The 21,165-nt window shown below is 51.0% G+C and overlaps 1 protein-coding gene across 2 annotated transcripts in view; it reads right to left on the bottom strand.

Annotated features, from left to right (window-relative positions):
* Nucleotides 1-2,239: 2,239 nt before the first annotated feature.
* UBA6 (ubiquitin like modifier activating enzyme 6) overlaps nt 2,240-21,165 on the bottom strand; it is a 42,301-nt gene continuing 23,375 nt past the window's right edge. For both annotated transcript variants that reach the window (XM_076073036.1, XM_032968518.2), the window contains exons 14-33: nt 20,097-20,240; nt 19,572-19,639; nt 18,443-18,521; nt 17,846-17,929; nt 17,253-17,330; nt 16,545-16,726; nt 15,676-15,781; nt 15,436-15,525; nt 14,250-14,330; nt 13,524-13,652; nt 11,504-11,555; nt 11,301-11,364; nt 10,117-10,186; nt 9,896-9,967; nt 8,621-8,744; nt 7,963-8,156; nt 7,391-7,518; nt 5,350-5,437; nt 4,880-4,974; nt 2,240-3,771 (exon numbers count right to left, since the gene is read on the bottom strand). In XM_076073036.1, coding sequence (XP_075929151.1) covers nt 3,639-3,771; nt 4,880-4,974; nt 5,350-5,437; nt 7,391-7,518; nt 7,963-8,156; nt 8,621-8,744; nt 9,896-9,967; nt 10,117-10,186; nt 11,301-11,364; nt 11,504-11,555; nt 13,524-13,652; nt 14,250-14,330; nt 15,436-15,525; nt 15,676-15,781; nt 16,545-16,726; nt 17,253-17,330; nt 17,846-17,929; nt 18,443-18,521; nt 19,572-19,639; nt 20,097-20,240 — 2,061 coding nt within the window. In that variant the 3' untranslated portion in view covers nt 2,240-3,638. The remainder of the gene's footprint in view (nt 3,772-4,879; nt 4,975-5,349; nt 5,438-7,390; nt 7,519-7,962; nt 8,157-8,620; nt 8,745-9,895; nt 9,968-10,116; nt 10,187-11,300; nt 11,365-11,503; nt 11,556-13,523; nt 13,653-14,249; nt 14,331-15,435; nt 15,526-15,675; nt 15,782-16,544; nt 16,727-17,252; nt 17,331-17,845; nt 17,930-18,442; nt 18,522-19,571; nt 19,640-20,096; nt 20,241-21,165) is intronic.

Below are 21,165 nucleotides of genomic sequence, written 5' to 3'. Positions count from 1 at the left end.
GATTGCTGTGTCATGCCGATTCCAACGTCGTCATTTGTGGGTACTTTTTCAGATTTTACAAATTCGGAACGTAACGTCGGCACCCACGAATGCCGAATCTGGCGAACGTCGCGGGATCTTTAACGTCCACTCTGAAGCAAGCAGGCGGCGTGCAGAATGGTTGCGGGTCATAAACCCGAAGTGTTCGTCGATCTCTTATTCTACTCCACCTCCTCCTCCTCCTGATTCGATGGATTGTGACGATTAAATATTGTTTTTTTGTAACAAGGGGGCCGTCTATAAATGACGTCACGCGATTTTGGACGATTTTTGACCCCCCCCCCCTTCGTCACACGGCGTCACAAAAAGTCAGACCCCCCTCAAATATGACGTCACAAAGCTCTGCCCCCCCCCCGCCCCCCGAAAAAAACACATGCTTCAAATCGCTTTAAACTAGTCATTGTAGTGCGTTTTTAATGTGGCGCTGCACTCTGATGTTGTAGGAGAAATCATTTATTAAAAAAAGTCTATTTAATTAAGTAGAACGTGTTGTCTATATTTATTTAAAGTTGCGCATTTTGATGTGACGTCACATTTCTCAAACCCCCCCCCCCCGTCACACATCGTCACAAATGTCTGACCCCCCCCCCCCTAGCTGCGTGACGTCATTTATGGGCGGCCCCCTTGCTCAAAACAATGTGATCCAAACAATAGAACAGGAGTTGAGGTTGAGTGGAGAGCTTCTCGTCATTTACAGCAAGGGTCAGAATTGATTTGTGGCACTTCTTTCAGACGGCTGATGGAGATGGAGAGCAACAACTACAATTTCACATTCAGACAACCGCGCCAGGAGTCGCGGAGTTGGACATCGCTGCGATGTCTCCTTCACATTCGTGGACCGGGCATTGCGTCTTTTATACGCACGGTCTTTTCTGGATGACCACAGTCGCACCACTACTCTTGGAGAGTTTAAATTTGTGCATCAGGTATCCGCATCTGCCGTGGTTTGTGCAGTGGATGCGTTTTAGGGGTAAACCATGAGCTTCGTGGAAGGTCAAGCCCGGGGATCTTCTGCGTTGAGTCTTCTACATTTGTGGCACTGACAGCGGCCACGGGAGGACTTGTCCACACGAAGCCCCCTGGGACACAAGGCAGCAGTCGGAAACGATGCCTATACTGTACTGATGACTCCTAACAAGGGTGAAACCGGCAAAACGCAATTGTCTTGTCTAAATCGAGGCTGTGTGTCATGTATTCTACACCCAGTCTGGTGATGTCACGTGATACACAAAGCATGTTGCGAGGGCCCATCCGATGGTCATATCCAGATCCTATTGCCACCCAGAAAATCCCCGTGTGAATTCGTACTCATACGTGTAAAGCGTGCTGTTCCAGCACAGTGCGTACTTAATGTTTGGACTGCATTTATCAACTTGCTGCTATTTTATTCAAGCCACTGCCATGTGTATTTCAAACACGCAAATCCATTACACGGCAATTACCATTCATAGCTTAAATCTCACAAGTTCCATTCCTGAAATTTTAAGTGCAATATGCCCAATTTGACAGCCAAACATTGCCTTAGAGATACCACCCTTATTGATGTTGTTTTAATTGGATGTTCATACCATACATGGAATGCATGTATTCAAAATAAAGCAATCTGTGCATCTTTTACATATGGCAGATGTGGAGCTTCATACTGGCAATGCTTCATTTTCAGGGTCTTTAACGTCCACTTTTTAGCAGTGGGCTTTGGTAATGAATAATGCTCTAAACACAGTCGCAATTTAACAATGCATGACAATACAACAAATTTCGAAAAAAAAACCTTTGAGTCTCAAGAACCATTTTGAGGAGGGTCTTACATTCGGATGCTTGGGCCAATTCCTTTCTATCGAGTGTTTTGCGAGTAAGATGAAACCGGAGAACCTGGAGAAACCCCACGCATGCGGAAGGATAACACCCACAGGTCTACTGATGGGCTCATAAACCCACTTGCGTTGCTGCCACCGAGTCACCTTCTCAGTCCAGTGAGTTTTTGGAGCTTCCACAAATACACGTCACCCGCTGACACTCGTCTCCAAAGCGACAGATTCCAGGCACGAGCCGGTGACAATGCTCTCGGCTGACCTCCTCTGACGTTCCAACTTCAACACCCCTCGATTGCCACGAACAAACCACCGAACCAAGGGAGTGGCGGCTGACCTTCCGCGCCACCCCCGACACCTCTACAAGCAGTGGAAGCTCGGGTCCGGGCTCGTAAGCAACACTTTAATTCCGTTCACTTCGCTGCAGAGATGATGGCGACGATGAATACACGGGAGCAAAACCATGGCGATGGCACGGAACATTCGTGTTTTAAGGCAGTGCAAAACCACGCTACAACTGTGGCTCACTAAACTCAGATATCAGGTTCGCGAAGGAGTCACAAGCAACCGTCCGTTATTCAGCAGCGCACGCACAGCTGCAGGACCTCGCGGGCCGTCCGCACTCGGTAAGGTGCGTTCTCCTCTTTGGCTGCCTTGGGTTCGGCTGGATGCACGGGCAGGAGAGTAGCGGGGGGGGGGGGTGGAGGTTCCGTTTAATATGCCCGTCGTATAGTTCAGCTCGTCGCGTTACGCCGTTGCCTATTATCTTCCCATTCAAACGTATTTATATCAGCAGTCTGTGCATATACAGCATTGTAGATGTGTGTGTGGGAGAACAGTTGCGCAATAGTTAGTAAACCACATTGCGAACTTGCCGAGTCCGAGTTAAATTCCCGACCACGGATAAACGCAAGTGGCGAGTGGCATTCGAACCTGTTCTGGTCCCCCCCCCCCCCGATCCTTTCAGCAACCCACACTGACCTGCGTGGTGAAGTATGGTCAAACAAATAACCTCCAAGACTGACATGGCATGTGGAGGCCTTCATCCAAAAAATGTACTAACTGCTGGAAATTATTAAATTAGTTGTGATGTGTTGATAGAAGATGCGTGCACAAACGCACGTGCGCATTTGTTTAAATGTTCACGGCGCGAGCCGAGTGTAACGACTTGCTGGGGTGTGGACTCGCCGGCGGTCTAAGTAGGTGATGACGTTTGTCTCTTGCTCTAACACGACGCAGGCGAGCACACGAGATTGTTTACAATTGTATTTCTGTTTTAAATCGGTAGCTAAGTAAAACCTGTCATTCTGTTTCGTGGCATTTATGATTGTGTTAGAATTTTGTTCTCTAAAGTGCTCTAAGAAATCGACAATAAATCAAAATCTCTCAATAAATTCCTCCAGCCAGATGTACTGAAATATTTACGAGTTAAGAGTCGGCAGAGTAGTTGCAGTAATGCCTCGCCCGTTAGTCTCGTGTCAATTTTGAGGACTGGTCGACACGCTGACCTCACAGTGTATATGTTACTTCTCTAAAACAATGGTCAAGAAGAGTGCTTTGCACATACGGGGGATTGCTGCTGTGGCTACGAATTGTCCATCGAGATTTATCCGGTGTGAGTCGCTTCAATATCACGACGCCTCACTGAGCAGGGCAACACAGAGGAGGAGACGGGAAAGGGGGCGGCGGTGGTGGGGGAGGGAAAGGGGGGGGGGGTGCTAGTGCGGGCCGGCGGGCGGGCGGGCGACCGGCCGCTACAGTTCGCTGGCCACAGTCTCCTCCCTCCGTTCAGTCGGCCGCTCGGCACAGGAAGTACCGCACCGGTGGTCCGGGGAGGTCATCCTCCCCTGGCGTCTCCGGTGCAAAGGACAGCGTGAGGTCCACGTACCGTCGCTCCGTTTGCTTTAGCAGCTTGTTCATGCTGGGCACACACACACAAGACACACAGAGGCAAAGATCTCCCAAATAGCCTTTTAACGGGGCAAGTGCTGTTAGTGAGCACCTATGCAGGCCGACACGGCAAGTGAGGGGCGGGTGGCCAAAACCACACCCGGCTGCCATTGTCCCCCCCACTGCTGACGTCCACACACTGCACCAGGTCCTCATTCAAGGCTGAGTAGACCTAGCGGAGCACCAGGACCGGTTCAAATATTCGCCACAGCTTTTTGATCTTGCGAGTGGGAATTGTTCTCGGAGCCGAGTTCATAGCGTGGTGGGCTGACCGCTGCACCACCGCTAAGCACAACCGCTCCACTCTTGAGAATACTTAACCTTATATTAAATTGTTATATGTTGTGAATGAAGGGCCACTGACAAGCTGTGCATGAGCAAGAGTAGATTTTTTAAGGGCCTCGACATACCGCTGGTTTAGCTGTGAAAAAGAGCTTTATAGCTCATCGGATTCCTCCAGGATAAATACATATTCTTATTCTGAGACATGCAAGGATTCAATGATTAAAGTGATTCTTACAATCAACTTTTTCATGTTCAAATCATTCATTTCATTTATTTTTTACAATATATGCATGACAGGTTAATGGAGCAAACGATACTGTACGAAGAAAAATTATAAAAATAAGACACTCCAAAGCAGAGGAAAAAAAACACAAATCTTGAGACAACCCCACATCATGCCAATTATCCCGATTACAGCCGTGCGTTATTACGTCACCCTGCAGCCAGCCACTTCTCAAAATCTATCCCGTGAACTTGGTCATTTTTAATTGGTAAAAAATAAATAATCAGAATGGGTCCCTTACGTGAATATTTCCCCCCCCCCAATTCTGCCACTAGATGGCAGACAAATGACGTGTGTGGCTCGACGAACACATTCGGTCACGCGAAATATTTGGTACCGGCCACGGGAAGGGCACCGCTGAGTCCCGAGAACAGACGGGGACCGACTGATAAAGGATGGAATCACGGTTTGTGATCATGACACGGATCATGACGTCCCTGCTCGTACGAGTAACAACAGCCCCGTCAATCCCCTTTTGCCGTGCCAGGAAGCCTGGGGTAGGGCCACTCACGTCTGCTTGAGCCGCTTGCTGTGACCTGGCATGATAGGCACGTACACCATCTTAACTCCCTGCACCACCATGGTGGGCTCCACTCCATACTTCTCCTGCAGGGAGAGACGGTGGGGGGCGGGAGGGGCGGCACGTCAGCGGCACACACACACACACACAGGGATGTGTCGGGGAATAATCGTAAACACATGGGGACACATTTAGCACACGCAACAACACGTGGGGACAGACAAGGGAACACGCGAAATAAAACGCAAGGACAAATGGTTACACATGCGGACACACGGGGACATGTCAGGGACACGCGGGGGAGACGCGGGGGAGACGCGGGGGAGACGCGGGGGAGACGCACGGGGACATGTCAGGAAATATGAGGACACACGGGGACACTTACGGGGATGTCGGAAAATCGGCCAGACTGTACGCAACTTGGTGCAAAAGCAAGAGGCATGAAGCTGCCAAGAGCTCACCTTCACGGCCCTGATGAAGTCCTGCAGTGTGAAGTCCTCGCTGCCGTGGATCTCCCACTTGTCCCAGATGGTGAAGGAGAGGTCGCCCCTGGTGACAGCACAATTAGGCGAGGTGGGGGTTGGGGGGGAAGACGGTTATCTCAGAGTGAGAGCTGCTGCCCTGATTGGCACCGGAGCCCATGGCTGATGAGATTTAATGCGACTCCCCGGCACGTTTCATCATTTGCTTGTTATCATACAGATGGAAAAGGTGGAGTCGTCATTTGCTGCATGGCCTTCTCCTGGCAAGCCAGGGATTGGCAAGCTCGACACCCACAACATGTCATCCACCAACCCTCGCTGCCAACCAGGTGCTGGATTACAGGCGTGCGAAGCCACCACGGCCGGATTAAATCATCGTAACCCTCGACGGGTAAACAATCTTCACACGTAATTTAGTTCGCTGGACCCATTTCGCAGACACGCATGAAGGGGCTGCATTCGAAGGGGCTGCAAGCCATGTCGACCAGCGCTTAACTTGACACAGTGGGAATTTTACATCTCGAGTTAAATGGTTTGTAAACGAAACTTAATTTAATTTCATGCTTGCCTTCCCATACAAACAGAGTGCCACTGACCGGGGGGGGGCGGGGAGGCAATGTCAATTAAACGGCTTCGGCCCTTTAAGCCACGGCTGGGAGAACCTACAGCCCCAGAAGCTGCATCTGACCCGCAATGTCATTTCACATACGGCCGCCATATGAGACCTACCACTTCGAAAGAGCCTGCGAACGATATTTATCCGTCGCTTGCAAGAATATTACCCGCGTTAACTGGGAACTTGGGTGGATTATTTTGGACCTGGGCAACAACGCTGTGTTTTAGCATGCTCAAGTAATTTCTGTCACTCGAAGGTCCTCCTGCAGTAACTGTGGTGCGTATCAATACCTCGCCTGGTATACGGGAGGTCGTGGGTTCGATCCAGACCCTGACGCCTGCCTGCTGTATATTTGGAGTTTGCATGTTCACCCTGTAGTCATGTGGATTTTTCTCCAGTTCCTCCAGTTGTTCCTTCCACATTTAGAATCAAAGTGCGTTTTGAGTATTTGGCTACTATAAATGTCCACGTGAAAAGCCACTTCGTTGAGCTATCATGTGTGGCCAGGTCGCTCCTGAAAAAGAGCTACGTAGCTCAGTGGGCCTTGCCTGGTAAAACAAATATAGTTGAGTTTAGGTTGCCCACCTAAGGTATTTTGAATGCCGATTTAATTCTTAGCATGGGGAAATAAAACTCACATTCGTCAATAACACTTTGGCCTTAAAACATATATTTAGAGGTCGAGAAGACATTGTGGCCTGATGAGAATTACATTTAAAAAATGTGTTTTCTCATGAGCAGTGTTTAAATTGGCTGATGAATAACTACCTAATCGTAGCTATTGAGCAAATATATTTTTTATTTTAGAGTCACAGTGCTACTGACAAATGTGTTCAATTATTTCCGTTAATTAAAAACAATAATTTAGATTTATAAGGTGACCTTTAACAATGCATCTCAGACAGCCATGCATATGAATGAGGAAAATAAGTCACCAGGGAGAGAAAGATTGAAGAGACCAGATAGAGAACTCGAAAGAGAGGAGGCCTTGTTAAACAGATGGTGGGAGTCTTCGGCCGGGACTCAAGTCTCCATCCATTGCGAGCTTCTGACCTCCCAAGGGCAGGGAATCCCGGATGCCGCGCAGACAAAAGCCCGCTGGTCACTCCAGGCGCGAAGCATGGGGCGTGCTTACGCACCGAGTAGGCATCTCGGAGATCTCAGTGGAGCTTTTGGCTGAATCAACTCCTGGGTATATGGTGGAGCAAGCCGATGCGAAGCCTTGGCCACGAGGAGGAGAAGCGCAAACTCAACGAGGGTTTGAACTGGAAGCCAATGCAGAGGGATGAGCACTGGTGAGACGTGGCACCACCGCCAACGCAGCATCGCCAAACAATCAACAAGGATACGGTTCCCCGCCCGTGACCCAAAAGTCAATCGAGGGCCCCACGTGTGTCTCCCCACCGGATGGGCGTCCTCTTCACGGGCGCAGGCTCGGAGAGCAGCAGCACGGGGATGCCCAGGTTGAGGAAGCAGTTCTTGAGGTCCTCCAGTTTCACGCCCTGCGCGACCTTGATCAGCTCCAGCGCCACCTGGACGCACACACACACACACGCGGCGCTGTCACTCGCAGCTACGTCGAGGTCGCGCGACGTCAACATTGTCAAAAACAACCTCGGCCAATGTCGCCAATCTCTAAACTAAAAACGAAACTATGTAATTCGCCAGGTAAGGCCCACTGAGCTATATAGTTCTCTTTCAGAAGTGACCTGGCCACAAATGGCAGCTCAACCAAGTGGCTTATCACGTGGGAATTTAAAGCAGCACATTCATTCTAAATGCGGAGGGAAAACCCAGAAGAACAGGAGACAAATCCACACGACCACGGGGAGAACATGCAAACTCCAAATATACAGGCGTGAGGTCATGATTGAGAACCCACGACCTCCCGTATACCAGGCGAGGTAGTTAACATCTCGCCACCGTGGCGCGCCCATCTCTAGTGGGCGGGACGACGCAGGGGGACGAGCGCTCACCAGGCCGGACACGGCGGCGGTGGTGGTGGCGATGGCCGGGATGATGCGGCCTGCGATGCGCTTGGTCTGCGGGCGGTCGGCCAGGTCGATGCTGTACATGCACGCACGCAGGTTCGACGCCGCCAGGATGAAGTCCACGTGGGCGTTGCAGTCGTCGTCCTTCTCAAACTCCAGCGCCTTCAGGCGCAGGTTGGCTGTGCGAGTGGCGGGGCGACAGGGGGATGGTGTCAGGCATGGGGCGGCACAGCACGGCTTACTGTGTCGGTTCGTGTCGCCGGCTTATACAGCCAGCTCTTGGTTATCCAGGGTAATGTGGAAGAGTGGTGGCCCGGATTAAAAACCTAACAACAAAAAAAATTATTACGCAATACGTACGTGAATTTGGCCCATACAATTCTACCCATTGTTGACCTACACAGGATGTGTGTGCCGCTCTTCTTGTATTTTGTCAGAAATAAAGTATATATTTAAAAATATATGAACCACCAAAATGACGGCGATGACGATAGATTGCTAAGTAAAATATATGGTTATCGTTGACGCAATATCATATGATGTATTGTAGGATCACAGCAACATTCATGCGGGCACTGCTAGCTGGGCCCTATATGCAGGGGAAGTTGTGGTGGGGGGGGGGGGGGGAGGGAGCGGGCATCACCTTCTGAGATGGGGCCCTCCTTGATAGTGCGGTCCAGGAGCTGCCACACCTGGCTCTCCTCCTCTCCGCTCGGCGCCAGCTTGGCCAACTCCACCTTCTTGATGCCGTCGTCCGTCTCAATTTGCTGTCGGGGAAAATGAGCGGAGAAAAGTCAGCGGAAGAGACGTGGAGCCGCTGCTCGACACGAGTTTGCGGCGTCTCTCTCCCCATGGTCGTGTGGATTTCTCTCCGGGTCCTCCGGTTTTTCCCTCTACATTTAGATACATGCGTTTAGAGTATTTGGCTTCTATCAATTTCCACATAAGTCACTTAATTGGGCTATAATTTGTGACCAGGTTGCTTCTGAATAAAATCTATATAGCTCAGTGGACCAAGTAAAATAAAAAAAGATAGTTGAGTTTAATAGTTCGACATTCGAGCCAGCGCTCGACAGGAGCACCTGGGGAGACGGGGGACGTGGGAGAAAATGACAGCGGCCTTTGCTCTGCAGTGGCAAATTACAGGCAGACCAACACTACCAATATTCACTCACTTTACATTGTGAAATATTTCGTCTGAGTGCATTTCACTACGGAAAATCCAATGACAATGTATTATGATTGACAATGTATGATGGGTCACAATGCATGACGAGTCACAATGCATGAGATGTTCACCTTTTATTGACAGCCAATAGTCAGGACTGGTGATGGAGTGGCAGCGTTTGGAAGGATCACACACGAGAGGGCGGCTACGGCAGAGGTGGAGGAGCAAGTGGCGCAAATGTGTGGGAGTGAGCACGAGGAGCAAGGGGAGCTCGTGTGTGGGAGTGTGGGAGTGAGCAAGCGGAGCAAGGGGAGCAAGTGGAGCTCGTGTGTGGGAGTGAGCAAGTGGAGCTCGTGTGTGGGAGTGAGCAAGTGGAGCTCGTGTGTGGGAGTGAGCAAGAGGAGCTTGTGTGTGGGAGTGAGCATGGGGAGCAAGAGGAGCTTGTGTGTCAGAGTGAGCAAGCGGAGTTTGTGTGTGGGAGTGAGCACGAGGAGCAAGCGGAGCTTGTGTGTCGGAGTGAGCAAGTGGAGCAAGGGGAGCAAGTGGAGTTCGTGTGTGGGAGTGAGCAAGCGGAGCAAGGAGAGCTCGTGTGTGGGAGTGAGGGGGATCGTGGCATCGCAGGACCACGTGGGGTGGTTACGACAAAAGGGAGGGCCTTCGCGCAGCAGTAAAGTATGGTTGAAGATGATGATGACCATTTTATGTAACGAGTTGAAAAATGTTGTATCAGGCAATACTGCTGCTGCTCACCTTGGAGGAAGGTCTAAATTCAGGCACTGTGATGCTTTCCAGCTTTTCTAGGATAAATTCTTTGGACAGATTCTACAAAAACATACAAAAATGCATCAAGAACATTACACGGCTGGCAATGCTGTGAGAAGGGCAGCATTACATTTACGCTTGAATGGTGGTGGTGGCGAAAAAATAATTGAATTTGACATCGAGAGCGGTTTTTCGTTTTTTTTACTCACCTGTTCGGTGTATGGAATTCCACAAACCTCCGCAAAGAGGCGAGCCGTGCTCACAATGAAGCTAAAGTGCCTGCAACGTGACACCGCGCAATTAAACTCCGGGCGGGCGTCACGTGAACGCAACACAAATGCCATCAATCATCCCGGCCATCAATCATCCCGGCGCGCGTGGGCTGTGTAGTCATTACCGAGGCCGGAACCGGCGAGGCGAGCGCCGGTTAGCGGCCACGCGGCAAACTCCACAATTGCAAGGCTTCAATAAAATGCACGGGGGACATTAAGAGCTTTTACGAGGTGGTGAATTAGCGCACCGCGCTACAAAACCGGTGGCCCGAGTTCCATTCCCAGTCACGGTTAAAATTTTAGCGCCGAGGAGATATTTTAACTGATCCTTGGGCAACTCCAATTTTCAACAACCCGCACTGACCAGCATGGTGAAGTATAGTCGAACCATCCCCATGCCCGACATGGCATTTGTGGGTGTGGGATTTGACCAACAGTGGATTTACAAATGGCTGTGAGTTATAATTTTAAGAGCTTTGTAGGGGTATCACGACTTCAAAGAAGAGGGCCTCAAGACCAAGGCTTTGGGCTGCAGGAGACTACAAAATTCGTCTACTATGTGTGCTTACCCAGGAGCACCTCACAGAGTCTCAACACTCTTTTTCAGCAGGGTCCTGCCAAGCTTTCGCATCAGAAGGTGATGTTGTGAAGTGAAATTCCAACTGAGTAATTTGCAGGTCATTTTTCAGCGTGGGAAGTTTGGCCAATACTGGTGACATCGTAAGTTTACTTTTTTTTTGCCATGGGAGGAAACCGGAGGCATCCCACGCGGAACCCATGCAGAATAGGGGGAGAACAAACACAATCCACACAGCAAGGCACCCGAGCCTCAAAATTTAACTCAGGCCGTCATTGCTGTGAGGCTGCACCACCCAGCCTGCCACCTACTGCTGCCCGTGCCAACCCTCTAGCTCATTCACCCATGGTGCGGTGTTGATGCAACAGAGTGAACAACTGAACGTGCATTCCCAAGCCCCAAGCGTCTGCTAAGAGTCGTGGCCAAAGGCCGTGAATATTTACAACAGCAGCCGAGTCACCTTTACACAAATAAACAACCGTTCAAAATAATAAACGCTCATAAACTACGACGCAAGTCAACATTTCAGCAGATGTAAACTTACAGTTGGATGCTGGGATCAAAGATGATTGGGGTGGGTGGCCTCTTAGGAGACTGCCAAAACAATGCTGGGAGGAAAGACAAGGCGGGGGAGAGAAATCAAACAAACACTTTTTTTTTTTAATCGGAAAATATATTTTCTTGCGTTGGCAACAACACGTGCAGATGTCGTGCAGATGTTGCGTTGCGCTGCTGCCACACACTCACAGCCATCCTTCAGCCTCGTGTCCAATGGGAAGGCGTGCAGCAGCTGCTTAGCCTGCGGGCGGCAGAGGGAGAGACACCGGCGGCCGCGTGAGTCAATCCCCGCCGACTTGGCTGCGGGCACTCAACCAGTCGTGTGTGTTTAGAGGGGAGCGCTCTCTCTCTCTCTCTGAACGGGCACGACGAAACGGCACGGTGGTTCAATTCGACCACACTCGGCCGCAACGCCGCAAAACAAAGGGCCGCTCTTGCGAAGAGAGATTTTTCATTTGTTTTACGTCGCCGGGCTGTGGGAACGCGGCGCTCCACCATAGTCCTAGCGGCGGCCATCGGACGGAGGGAGTTGAAACTAACGCGGAGTATTTGTGCTCAAAACTACGAGGAGGCGCCCGGGCAGACTTAGCCACGAGAACGCGAGGGTTCCTGCAACTCCAATTACCACGATTGGCTACGTACGATGCGAAAGAAGTTCAACATATATACATGTCCATGGCGCGGCCAGCATGTGCTCGGGTAGCACCACACAGTGGCCTCTGACGGATCCCTCAAGGCACGATCGACAGGTCCCCTTGGGCCCCGACAGGATTGTGGAACAATAACCACTGTACTGCACTCCTGACTGGACCGTGATGGTGAATGATGTATATACATACAGTAAAACCTTGGATTGCGAGTAACTTGGTCTGCGAGTGTTTTGCAAGACGAGCAAAATTTTGTAACTAAATATTAATTTGATAAACGAGCGAGGGTCTTGCAATACGAGTAGTACATGTAGACGCTTTGTCTGCCGAGCGTCACATGATCACAATTGATATACGAGTGCTTTGATATACGAGTGCTTTGGATTACAAACACGTTTCCGGAACGAATTATGCTCGCAATGCAAGGTTTTACTGCATATGCTTTTATATATGTACATTTCAAAAATCGTGCCCAAATTCAACTTTGCCTTGGTTTGACAGCACTTTGATGACTGCAACAGTTTCCAACGAAACCAAATGCCTCATATGATCTACAAAAGGCAGGTAATATACAATGGTATTTTATATTAATGTATAGTTTATAGAGCGGAATCAAGCGTACGTGTGTGGTTTAAAATTAAAGCAATTTAGGGACATCATAATTACCGTTAAGATATATAACTGGGTGTGGGTAGCGCGCATCACGAGATAGGGTGATAGATAACGAGACTGGTGACACAAGGGAGGGAAACGTTCCACAAAGACACGACCACTGCGGATAAGGAGCAATGAGATTAGCTCATTGGCAGGAGTGAGATGGATCCTTGGCATCGCAAATGGCTGCCGAGGGAATGCCGAAGAGGGGAGGCCATCAACCAGCAGTGGGGGAGATGACGGGCGATAACAAAGCAGCCTTCATGGCAAGTGTCACCAAGGGACAAGAACATCAGGTGTAACTGTTTGTCTAAGTAATGACCTGTCAATGCCCTAATTGTCATTTTTGTACCTTGAAATGACTGAACTTGCTAAGGATATGAGAGGGTGACTTGAAACTTGCCACTGCCATTTTTTCACAGTGATAATTAGGAGCCAGTAAAAAGAAAAAATTAAAAAGGTGATGATTTGCAATTTTTTTTTACAATATAACCACGATATTTGAACAAAAATGCTCACGCACTGGTTAGCACACTGCGCTATGTAGCTGGTAACCTGGGTTTGTGATTACAAGTCACGTCTTACGTCCGTGGCGAGTGACATTTGAACTGGGTCCAGAGTAACCCTTGTCACCAAGCCGCACTGACCCACGTGGTGTATGTACGTACGTACGTTCAACCTCTTTCGCACCGTACGCAGACAACCGTGCTGATCGGAGGTGCGAGGTATGGTCAAACAACACCCGTGACCCATCAACGGCCTGGGGTGGTTAAGTTAAAACAATTATAATAAACTTCGCTTTATAAAAAATACCGCGACTCAATTTCATGTCGAGAGAGAGGGCTTGCAAAACGCTGAGGGTATGAGCGATCGTCTCTCCCCGCACACGCACACACACGCGTACGCACCTTGTGGTTGAAGTACTTCTCAAACTTGACCCTGGCAAGCGTCACGCACTCCTCCCAACAGGTGCAGCGACGACTCAGCAACTTGACGGGCTGGATGGCTCCCTCGGGGCTCTCCCCGGCGCGCAGGCGCTGCCACAGACGGAGACGATGCACGCGAGCGCCGCTAGTACCATCGCTGTTGAGCGAGCAGCTGCACGTGCGCTTACAGCTGGTGCAATTTGTCGATTGTACCGATTATCCGAATCATCATTCTCATCACGATCCATGGACAGATAGCCTGTGCAGTGTCCACTGCACTTTTTAATTTCTTTCCACTTTCACTACTACCAATCTCTTGTGTTGTATTGTCCGAATTTCTTTTCTAAAATGGGCCAATTTCACGTGGTCGATTACTTGGGCTCGTTTAAGAAACATGGCAACCACCCCGACAATCTGTCTCCCGTAGGTGGGAAAACCCTAACCAGCGGCAACAAGCGTGAAGGGGATTTTATGACGACGTTGAAGATGTCACCAAGCCCCGTCCATCACCTCCCGTCCAGCGGCACACGTGGGAACGGGAGGTGAGGCTTCCCTCCCCTCGACCATTCTGTGTTATCCGATTGGTTGAAGAGTTGAACTGATGACGTAAATAATCGGACAGCCCAGCTCCGCTAGTCTTTCACAAACGGTCGTTCGGATGTCACAGCAGGGATCACCACGGTCTAAGACAGCAGAGCGGATGCGCACCTCGAGCAAGCGCTTGGGGGACTGCTGACTCTCCCAGAACTTGGAGAAGATGGAGGGCTTGTAGGTGAAGGCACTCTCAAACTGCAACGCAAAAAAATAGCTCTCGGTCAGCTCCTCCCGACAGCATGGTCACATGACAAGCCCTTACCCAGGTTCTTATAGAGCCCTCACAATGAACAAACAAAAATCGTTTAATTATACAAAACAATGCCTCACTGAGTCGCAAGATTCTGTGTCAACAAGTTAACATCGACATTGAAATTCTCGGCCAATTCTTTTAATGGTCATTCGGCTTCAAGTGGAAGAACTGCGGAGAAACCAGAGAAAACCACGTGTACGAGGAGACAACATGCACAACTCCCCGCAGTTAGCTTCAATCCAGAGGCAGAACCGATTCAATGCGTCTCTACGATGACTTAGAACCATTGTCGTGCTGTCATCTCCTGGCCACCTCACAACACCTGGCATTGCCAGGCAGTCTCAGGTCCAAGTACGAAGCAGGCTCGGACCTGCTTAGCTTCCGAGATCTGGCTCGATCGGGAGCGTGCATTGTGAGGAATCAGACGCAGAGAGACCATGTCGTAGGCAGACCGTGAGCGGTGGTTCGCCACGACTGGGCGCGCTCCCCTGTGTCGTCACCATTAATTATAGAACGCGGCACAGCTGAGCCGAACACAGCCCATCTGTAATGTGACCCCCCCGTGCGCCCCGTGCCCTTTCCGAGCGAATTCATCGTTCCTCTCGTGGCCGACGTCACTCTGCTTCTCGTCGTCCGCCCGCTGTCATGGCGGGGAGCCGCTCCTGCATGATTTACGAGCGCCCCGCAACGCGACACGCAAGCCGGGAACGAGGGGACTTGGACAGGAGAGCGTTTTAAGGGCTTGCAAGTTGAGCACATTAAACGTGCCCCCCTCACCCGACCCCAGCCCCCACTCCCACCCCAGCCCCCCCCCCTACTCCGTCCTCCTCTCCCAGACGACACGGCTCAGTAAGAAGACACGCGTTCAAGGCCAGGCGGGTGGTCGCCACCCCGTTCAAACACGTAGGCTTCCGAGACCCATATTGCCCGCAATAAATGTTTTATTTTGGCGTGGGTTAACGACACATTGGCGTTCACCTCCCTGGAACCTCCGATTGGCGCGGCTGGCTACGTACGTATGGTGCGAAATAACTTCGACGTACACACCTTGTCACGAGCCCACTGGATGGTGTGCTCGATGACGTTCGGGAAGGACTTGAGCATGCAGAATGGAACCTCTTCGTCAAGCGGGTCCCTCTGCAACAAAAGAAGCACCTGTCGAGTGACTCGGCCCCCAGTGCATGAGCGTATGGCGCCAGCAAGCGAACGGAGGAGTCAAAGTGGTAAGGGTCAGCGGGAGGACTGGCACCGACGGCCGGGTGGGCGATTCGGGCTTAGGGGTTGCACCTGGCTGTTGTAGGACTCCGTCAGGTGAGGCACCACGACCTCCACGTGACCCTTGGTGCCCATGGTGCCCGAGTCGATGAGCGGCCTCTGATTGGAGACGCAGCGGCTGTGTGTGTGTGTGGGACAGACAGAGAGAGAGAGCCCTGGTTAAAGGGAAGTTAGCGCAAGGTCCATTGTGCGTCGTGGTGTTAGCCACGTCGGCAGTGGCTGGCAGTCTTCTCAACTAAACATTCAGCAACCAGGAATGCGTACAAGTCAGCGGTGGACGTCGACGAGTGAATAACATTGTAGTTATCACCGTCGTTATGCATTGTAACTGGATTTGGTGTAAATGTGTAGTATGTGCATTACGATGACTACGCACGGCAGCTATGGAATCACACTTCTTACTGATACCGACCCTACAGCCTCTTATGCCGACCCAGTAATAACACCAGTTCCACGTTACTGCTCTCCAATGCTATCAACCATCAGGTGTTGCGCAGTGTGCAGTGGCTTCATGAATACAAAGACTGGTCATCATGAAAAGACGGAACCGTGGTGGGGGTGGAGTTGAGAAAGACTCGTCGAGGTAAATGTTGCTGCTGCTGCTGCTGCTACACTCTAGGCTATTGCTGGAAAGAGGACCTGGTTTTATGCTGGCCCTACAGCCTTGGCTATTTCTGACGCTGGCCCTACAACCTGGGTTACTGTTGAACGTAGAACCTAGTCTGCTGCTGGTGCGATAGCCTCGGGGCGGTGCGGGCTACTGCTGGTGGTCACGGTCCAGACTTTTGCTGGTGCTGGCCCTGCACTTTGGGCTACGTGCGAGGGTGACAGGGAGGGGTGGGGGGGGGGGGCACAGGTGGGAAGGGGGGGAGATCGCGCACCTGTCCATGTATCGCCGGGCCTCCACGTTGTCCAGGGCGTTGAGCACCAGGCTCTGGCGGCACAGGAAGTCGTCGGAAAATTTGGCCTCCGTGGCGGGCCCCACGCGGTCCAGGCGGGGCTCCACGTGCAGCTGCGGGTTGATGTCGCGCGCCACCGTCGCGCCCGTCGTGCTCTTCGGCTTCTGCGGTTGGGAGCGCCGTCGTCGCGACGTCTCGCGGTCAGCGTGTTGTCATCGTCGCCCAACTCCCAATGCTTAACGCATAGGGGACTTCCAGCCGATATTGGGATTCGTAATAAGATTATTGGGTTAGGTCGCGCGATGAACCTGAGCAACTTTGTCTCCAAAGGCCCGATGCCGCCCGACACAGCCAAACAAATTCAGCCGTCACGTGGCGGTACAAGCGTTTGACGTGCCGGCTATTATTGTTGTTTCGCCGTAATCGTCATCGTCACCATTGCAATCATTGCCATGTGTAGCACGAGGGGTAAACTTTCATGTCCCCAGATGGGTAACAACTCGTGAAGACAACGCGAGTCATGTTCATGTTCACAAGGGAGTTTTGGATTCAGTCACAAGTTCAAATCCCGGTCTGGGGTCAGGCCGGGGTCAATTTACAATGAGTGCCGTATGTGGGAAGTCCACAGCAGTTGTACCGTGGATAGACCTGCCCCTCCCCTCCTCGACCACCCCCAGAAGGCGTGGTTACCTGTATGTGGCGAGACCTAAACAAGAACTGACGATTGAGGTTGGACTTCTCGATCAGGTCGGGGTCTGTAATGGTCACCTGCAAAAAAGTCACAATTCACAAGCATCGCACGTTCAGTCTCATGAAATGAGCATTTCGGTTTCATTTATTAGGTTATAGCCCTGTGAGCCATGAGGCTCTTGACTCGGGTGCAGCCGCAACAAACAAATCATGAACAAAGAACATCTTAGAGTGACGTTTCGCAACAGAAACATCCAGGTAAAGCCCAAAGTACGCGGCAGTAACGCATGCTCCCGCGCCGGTGTTGGCACAGGCTGACGAACGAAGCGGTCCGCTTCATTCATCAGTGGCAGAAAACCGAGAAGAAGTTCTTACCATGACTTAAAGCTTTCGTGACTGCAGGGATTCACATTCTTTGGGTCTTTCGGTAAGGTCACGTAGGTAGGTTCATGGGAAATAACAAAAAACTACGACGTTTCGATCGCAACACAAGCGATCGTCTGTGTTGTGATCGAAACGTCGCAGATTTTTTTAATTTTCTTTGAATCATCTACGTGACTTTATCGACAGACCCAAAGAATAAAGGTTCTTACCAGGCCACCGTGCTCCTGGTCGGTGCCGACACCCAGCAGGGCCATGTTCTTCAGCATCTCGCAGCCGATGGCACCGCACCCCACCTGCCGAACAACAATGTTCGCACCTTCACGCGTGGCAGCAGGCAGAACAAACGCATCAACCAGCCCCCGTACGTAGCTCCTTCACTCGTCTCTTTCATTATCATAAAAAATCCCTGTCATCACCATAAAATATTGTCAACCTCGTCAGCATCATTACTGTTGCCAGCATCATCATCATCATCCTTGTCATCATTTTAATCACCATCATTATCATTATTGGCATCATCACTGTTGTCATCATCATCATCATCAATGCCATCGCCATCTTCCTCATAACCGTTGTCATTGGCAATATCACCAATGTCCTAATCAATACTGTTGTCATCATCATCGGTATCATCACCGTCTTCATCACCACTGTTGTCAACGGCAACGTCATCATCATTGTCATGATCGTCGCTGTAATCATCATCAGCGTCTATCGACTGTGCCGAACTGTTTGCTGCCGAGACCTGCAGCAAGAATGACCGAACCCGAGGATCTCTGAAGCGTCGTTGTTGCGCGAGACCTCACCATGAAGACGGAGAGCTTGTGGAGCTTCTCGCACACCGCATCGCCCACGCAGAGACGCAGGGCGTCGTAGCGGTCCCCCCTGCGCCAGCAAGGATTTTCAAAAGGGAAAAACAACGTCATTTACACATCTGACAATTGACTTGGTGGGGCGCTGTAAATGCAATACTGTTGACACGAGTAAGTCTCAGCCTTTTCTCTACCACAATTCCACAGACAAAACAATCTCCGTTACCTCTGCGTGGCTCCCTGGTCATCAGAAGAAATGGCTATTTTAGTGGCCGATGTGGCCGGAGCCAGGCTTTTCGATTCACATGCAATGTAATACATACGTAATACGTTCATGTAAATTGATCGGACAGCAGACGCCGCTCCGCTGATTACAATGATAAACCGACCAGTTGGCTAAGCGGTCGAGCTATCGGCTCTCACAATCAGGAGGTTACGAGGTCACGTCACGGTCGGGGGTTCACAAAGCCCATAATCCCCCTGGGGTCAATAAAACGAGTACCGCTTTCTGTGGAAGTCAGGGGAGGTTGCTCTATTAATAGACTGGCCCCCGCCATAAGAAGGTGCAATTTCCACCACGGACTCAGGGCTGTAAAATGTGAGATGCGCCTCACTACGATGTTCGTTTGAGAGGATATCGCTTGAGAATCTTTGTTCAATACACACCGCAGTACCATTACGGTGAACGACGGTGGGCTCAAGGTGACCGACAAACCTTCAAACGTGAACAAGGAAACGGGCCAGCGCCCAGCTGGGTACAGAGGGGAGCTGGAAGGATCGAACTGCCCGGAGCAGGCAGCACACATGATACGCATTTCGTGCGTCACCCATTACAAAACTTTTTATTTTACCAGGTAGGGCCCACTGAGCCGCACACCTCTATGTCAGAAGCGACCTGGCTATCACAAATGACAGCCCAATGAAGTGGCTTATCACGTGGACATTTATAGCAGCCAAATACTCTGAAACGCAACCACTAAAACGGCGACAAGGCATTGCAGCGCAAGGGGAAGGGGCGAACCATGACACCACTGGCGAGGGATGTGGGAGAAAAGGTCCACGGCGACCGTGTCGGGTTCAGCCACTCCGACATATATGCGAACGACGGCTCCTCCCAACTCACCTTGCCTTGAACCCTTCGCTGTCGACATTCTCAAGGTTCCCAACCACCTCCATGGCATCGAAGTACAACTGGGAACAAAACAAAACGCAAGGCATTGAAAACAACAACGCAGACGCGCGTATTTTAGCCTAACGACAGGCACACGCAATGGCACAGCAAATTAATCGATTAATATCGATGCTAATGAAAGGTGGTCAGTGGGTGGACGGACACTTCTGGTCTGGTGAGTGGACACCGCTGGTGAGGTGAGTGGATACTGCTGGTCTGGTGAGTGGACACCGCTGGTGAGATGAGTGGATACTGCTGGTCTGGTGAGCGGACACTGCTGGTCTGGTGAGCGGACACTGCTGGTCTGGTGAGTGGACACTGCTGGTTGGGTGAGTGGACACTGCTGGTCTGGTGAGTGGACACTGCTGGTCTGGTGAGTGGACACTGCTGGTCAGGTGAGTGGACACTGCTGGTCAGGTGAGTGGACACTGCTGGTCTGGTGAGCGGACACTGCTGGTCTGGTGAGCGGACATTTACCCACTGCTGGATGGGGCCGAACTTTCCGGTGAGCGCCTTGAGAACCTCCTGTCCCACGACGCCGCCCAGCGCCGCGGTGAGCGCAGCCAGCTGCCCTCCCGCCACCAGCGCCGCACACTCCACGACCCGCCGCTCCACGCTCACCTGCACAACCGCAGCACCACCACAGGGGCTCCGGATAACCGCTCAGGCTAACCGCTCTGGATTACCGCTCCGGATACGGATAACCGCTCCAGATTATACAGTGGCACCACAAACCTAGCTGGCCAGAACGCAGTCACAATATGCGGCCGCATGCAACCACGCCGTGTGGCAACTTTTGAACGCAGGGAGATCCATTTATATAGCCCCGCTAAGATACTACAATCAGGAGAAATTATAAATGAAAGAAAAATGCCGGTTGATTAAAAAGCCTCGACGTGCCTCCCAGCAGCCGCAGTCCACTTAGTAAATCAACGCTGGTTCCATAAATCTGTTCGCCTGTGATATATGGAGCCATCGTTGAAACAAAAATGTTATCTTCTGTTGAGAGGAAAGCAAGAAGGGGTATTAGAAATGAGCAGGGCATCTACGAATAGATCACCCTGTACAGGTGAGAATGTTGTTGCCATCGCATTAACAGCGCCCGAGATGATAACGCTGAAAAAAAGCAGATGGAATTCAAATGCTTTGATATTTACAAGGGGGTGGGGGGGGGGGTGATACAATAAAATGCATCTCAGACATATAGGAAATTGGAACAGAAACAGCTAAAGGCCAAATGCGTTGAGTGGTATTTTGAGAAATTGGATTATTCAGACGCAGATTTGAGTGACAGCATCCCCATGGGCAGGAACTGGTGATGCAAGCACACACGGCACCCACTCTGGCATCCGGGACCACATCCTGAACAACTCTGGCTGTCGCCTGATGATGCTGGCTGTTGTAATTACCGGCGAAACGTCACAGTACTCGAAATGGAAATGTTGCGGTGGGTTTACTCTCCAACGCACCGGTGTGCCGTACTAGTCACTAATTGGCACGTTTTGTTAACATGACAAACCTTACTAATTGGCTGTGTCGGGTGGTG

Source organism: Petromyzon marinus, chromosome 40 (genome assembly GCF_048934315.1).
Source record: "Petromyzon marinus isolate PM22_M1 ecotype Great Lakes invasive population chromosome 40, UKy_Petmar_22M1.pri1.0, whole genome shotgun sequence".
Lineage (NCBI taxonomy): Eukaryota > Metazoa > Chordata > Hyperoartia > Petromyzontiformes > Petromyzontidae > Petromyzon > Petromyzon marinus.
This window is presented reverse-complemented; position numbering and strand designations above follow the sequence as displayed.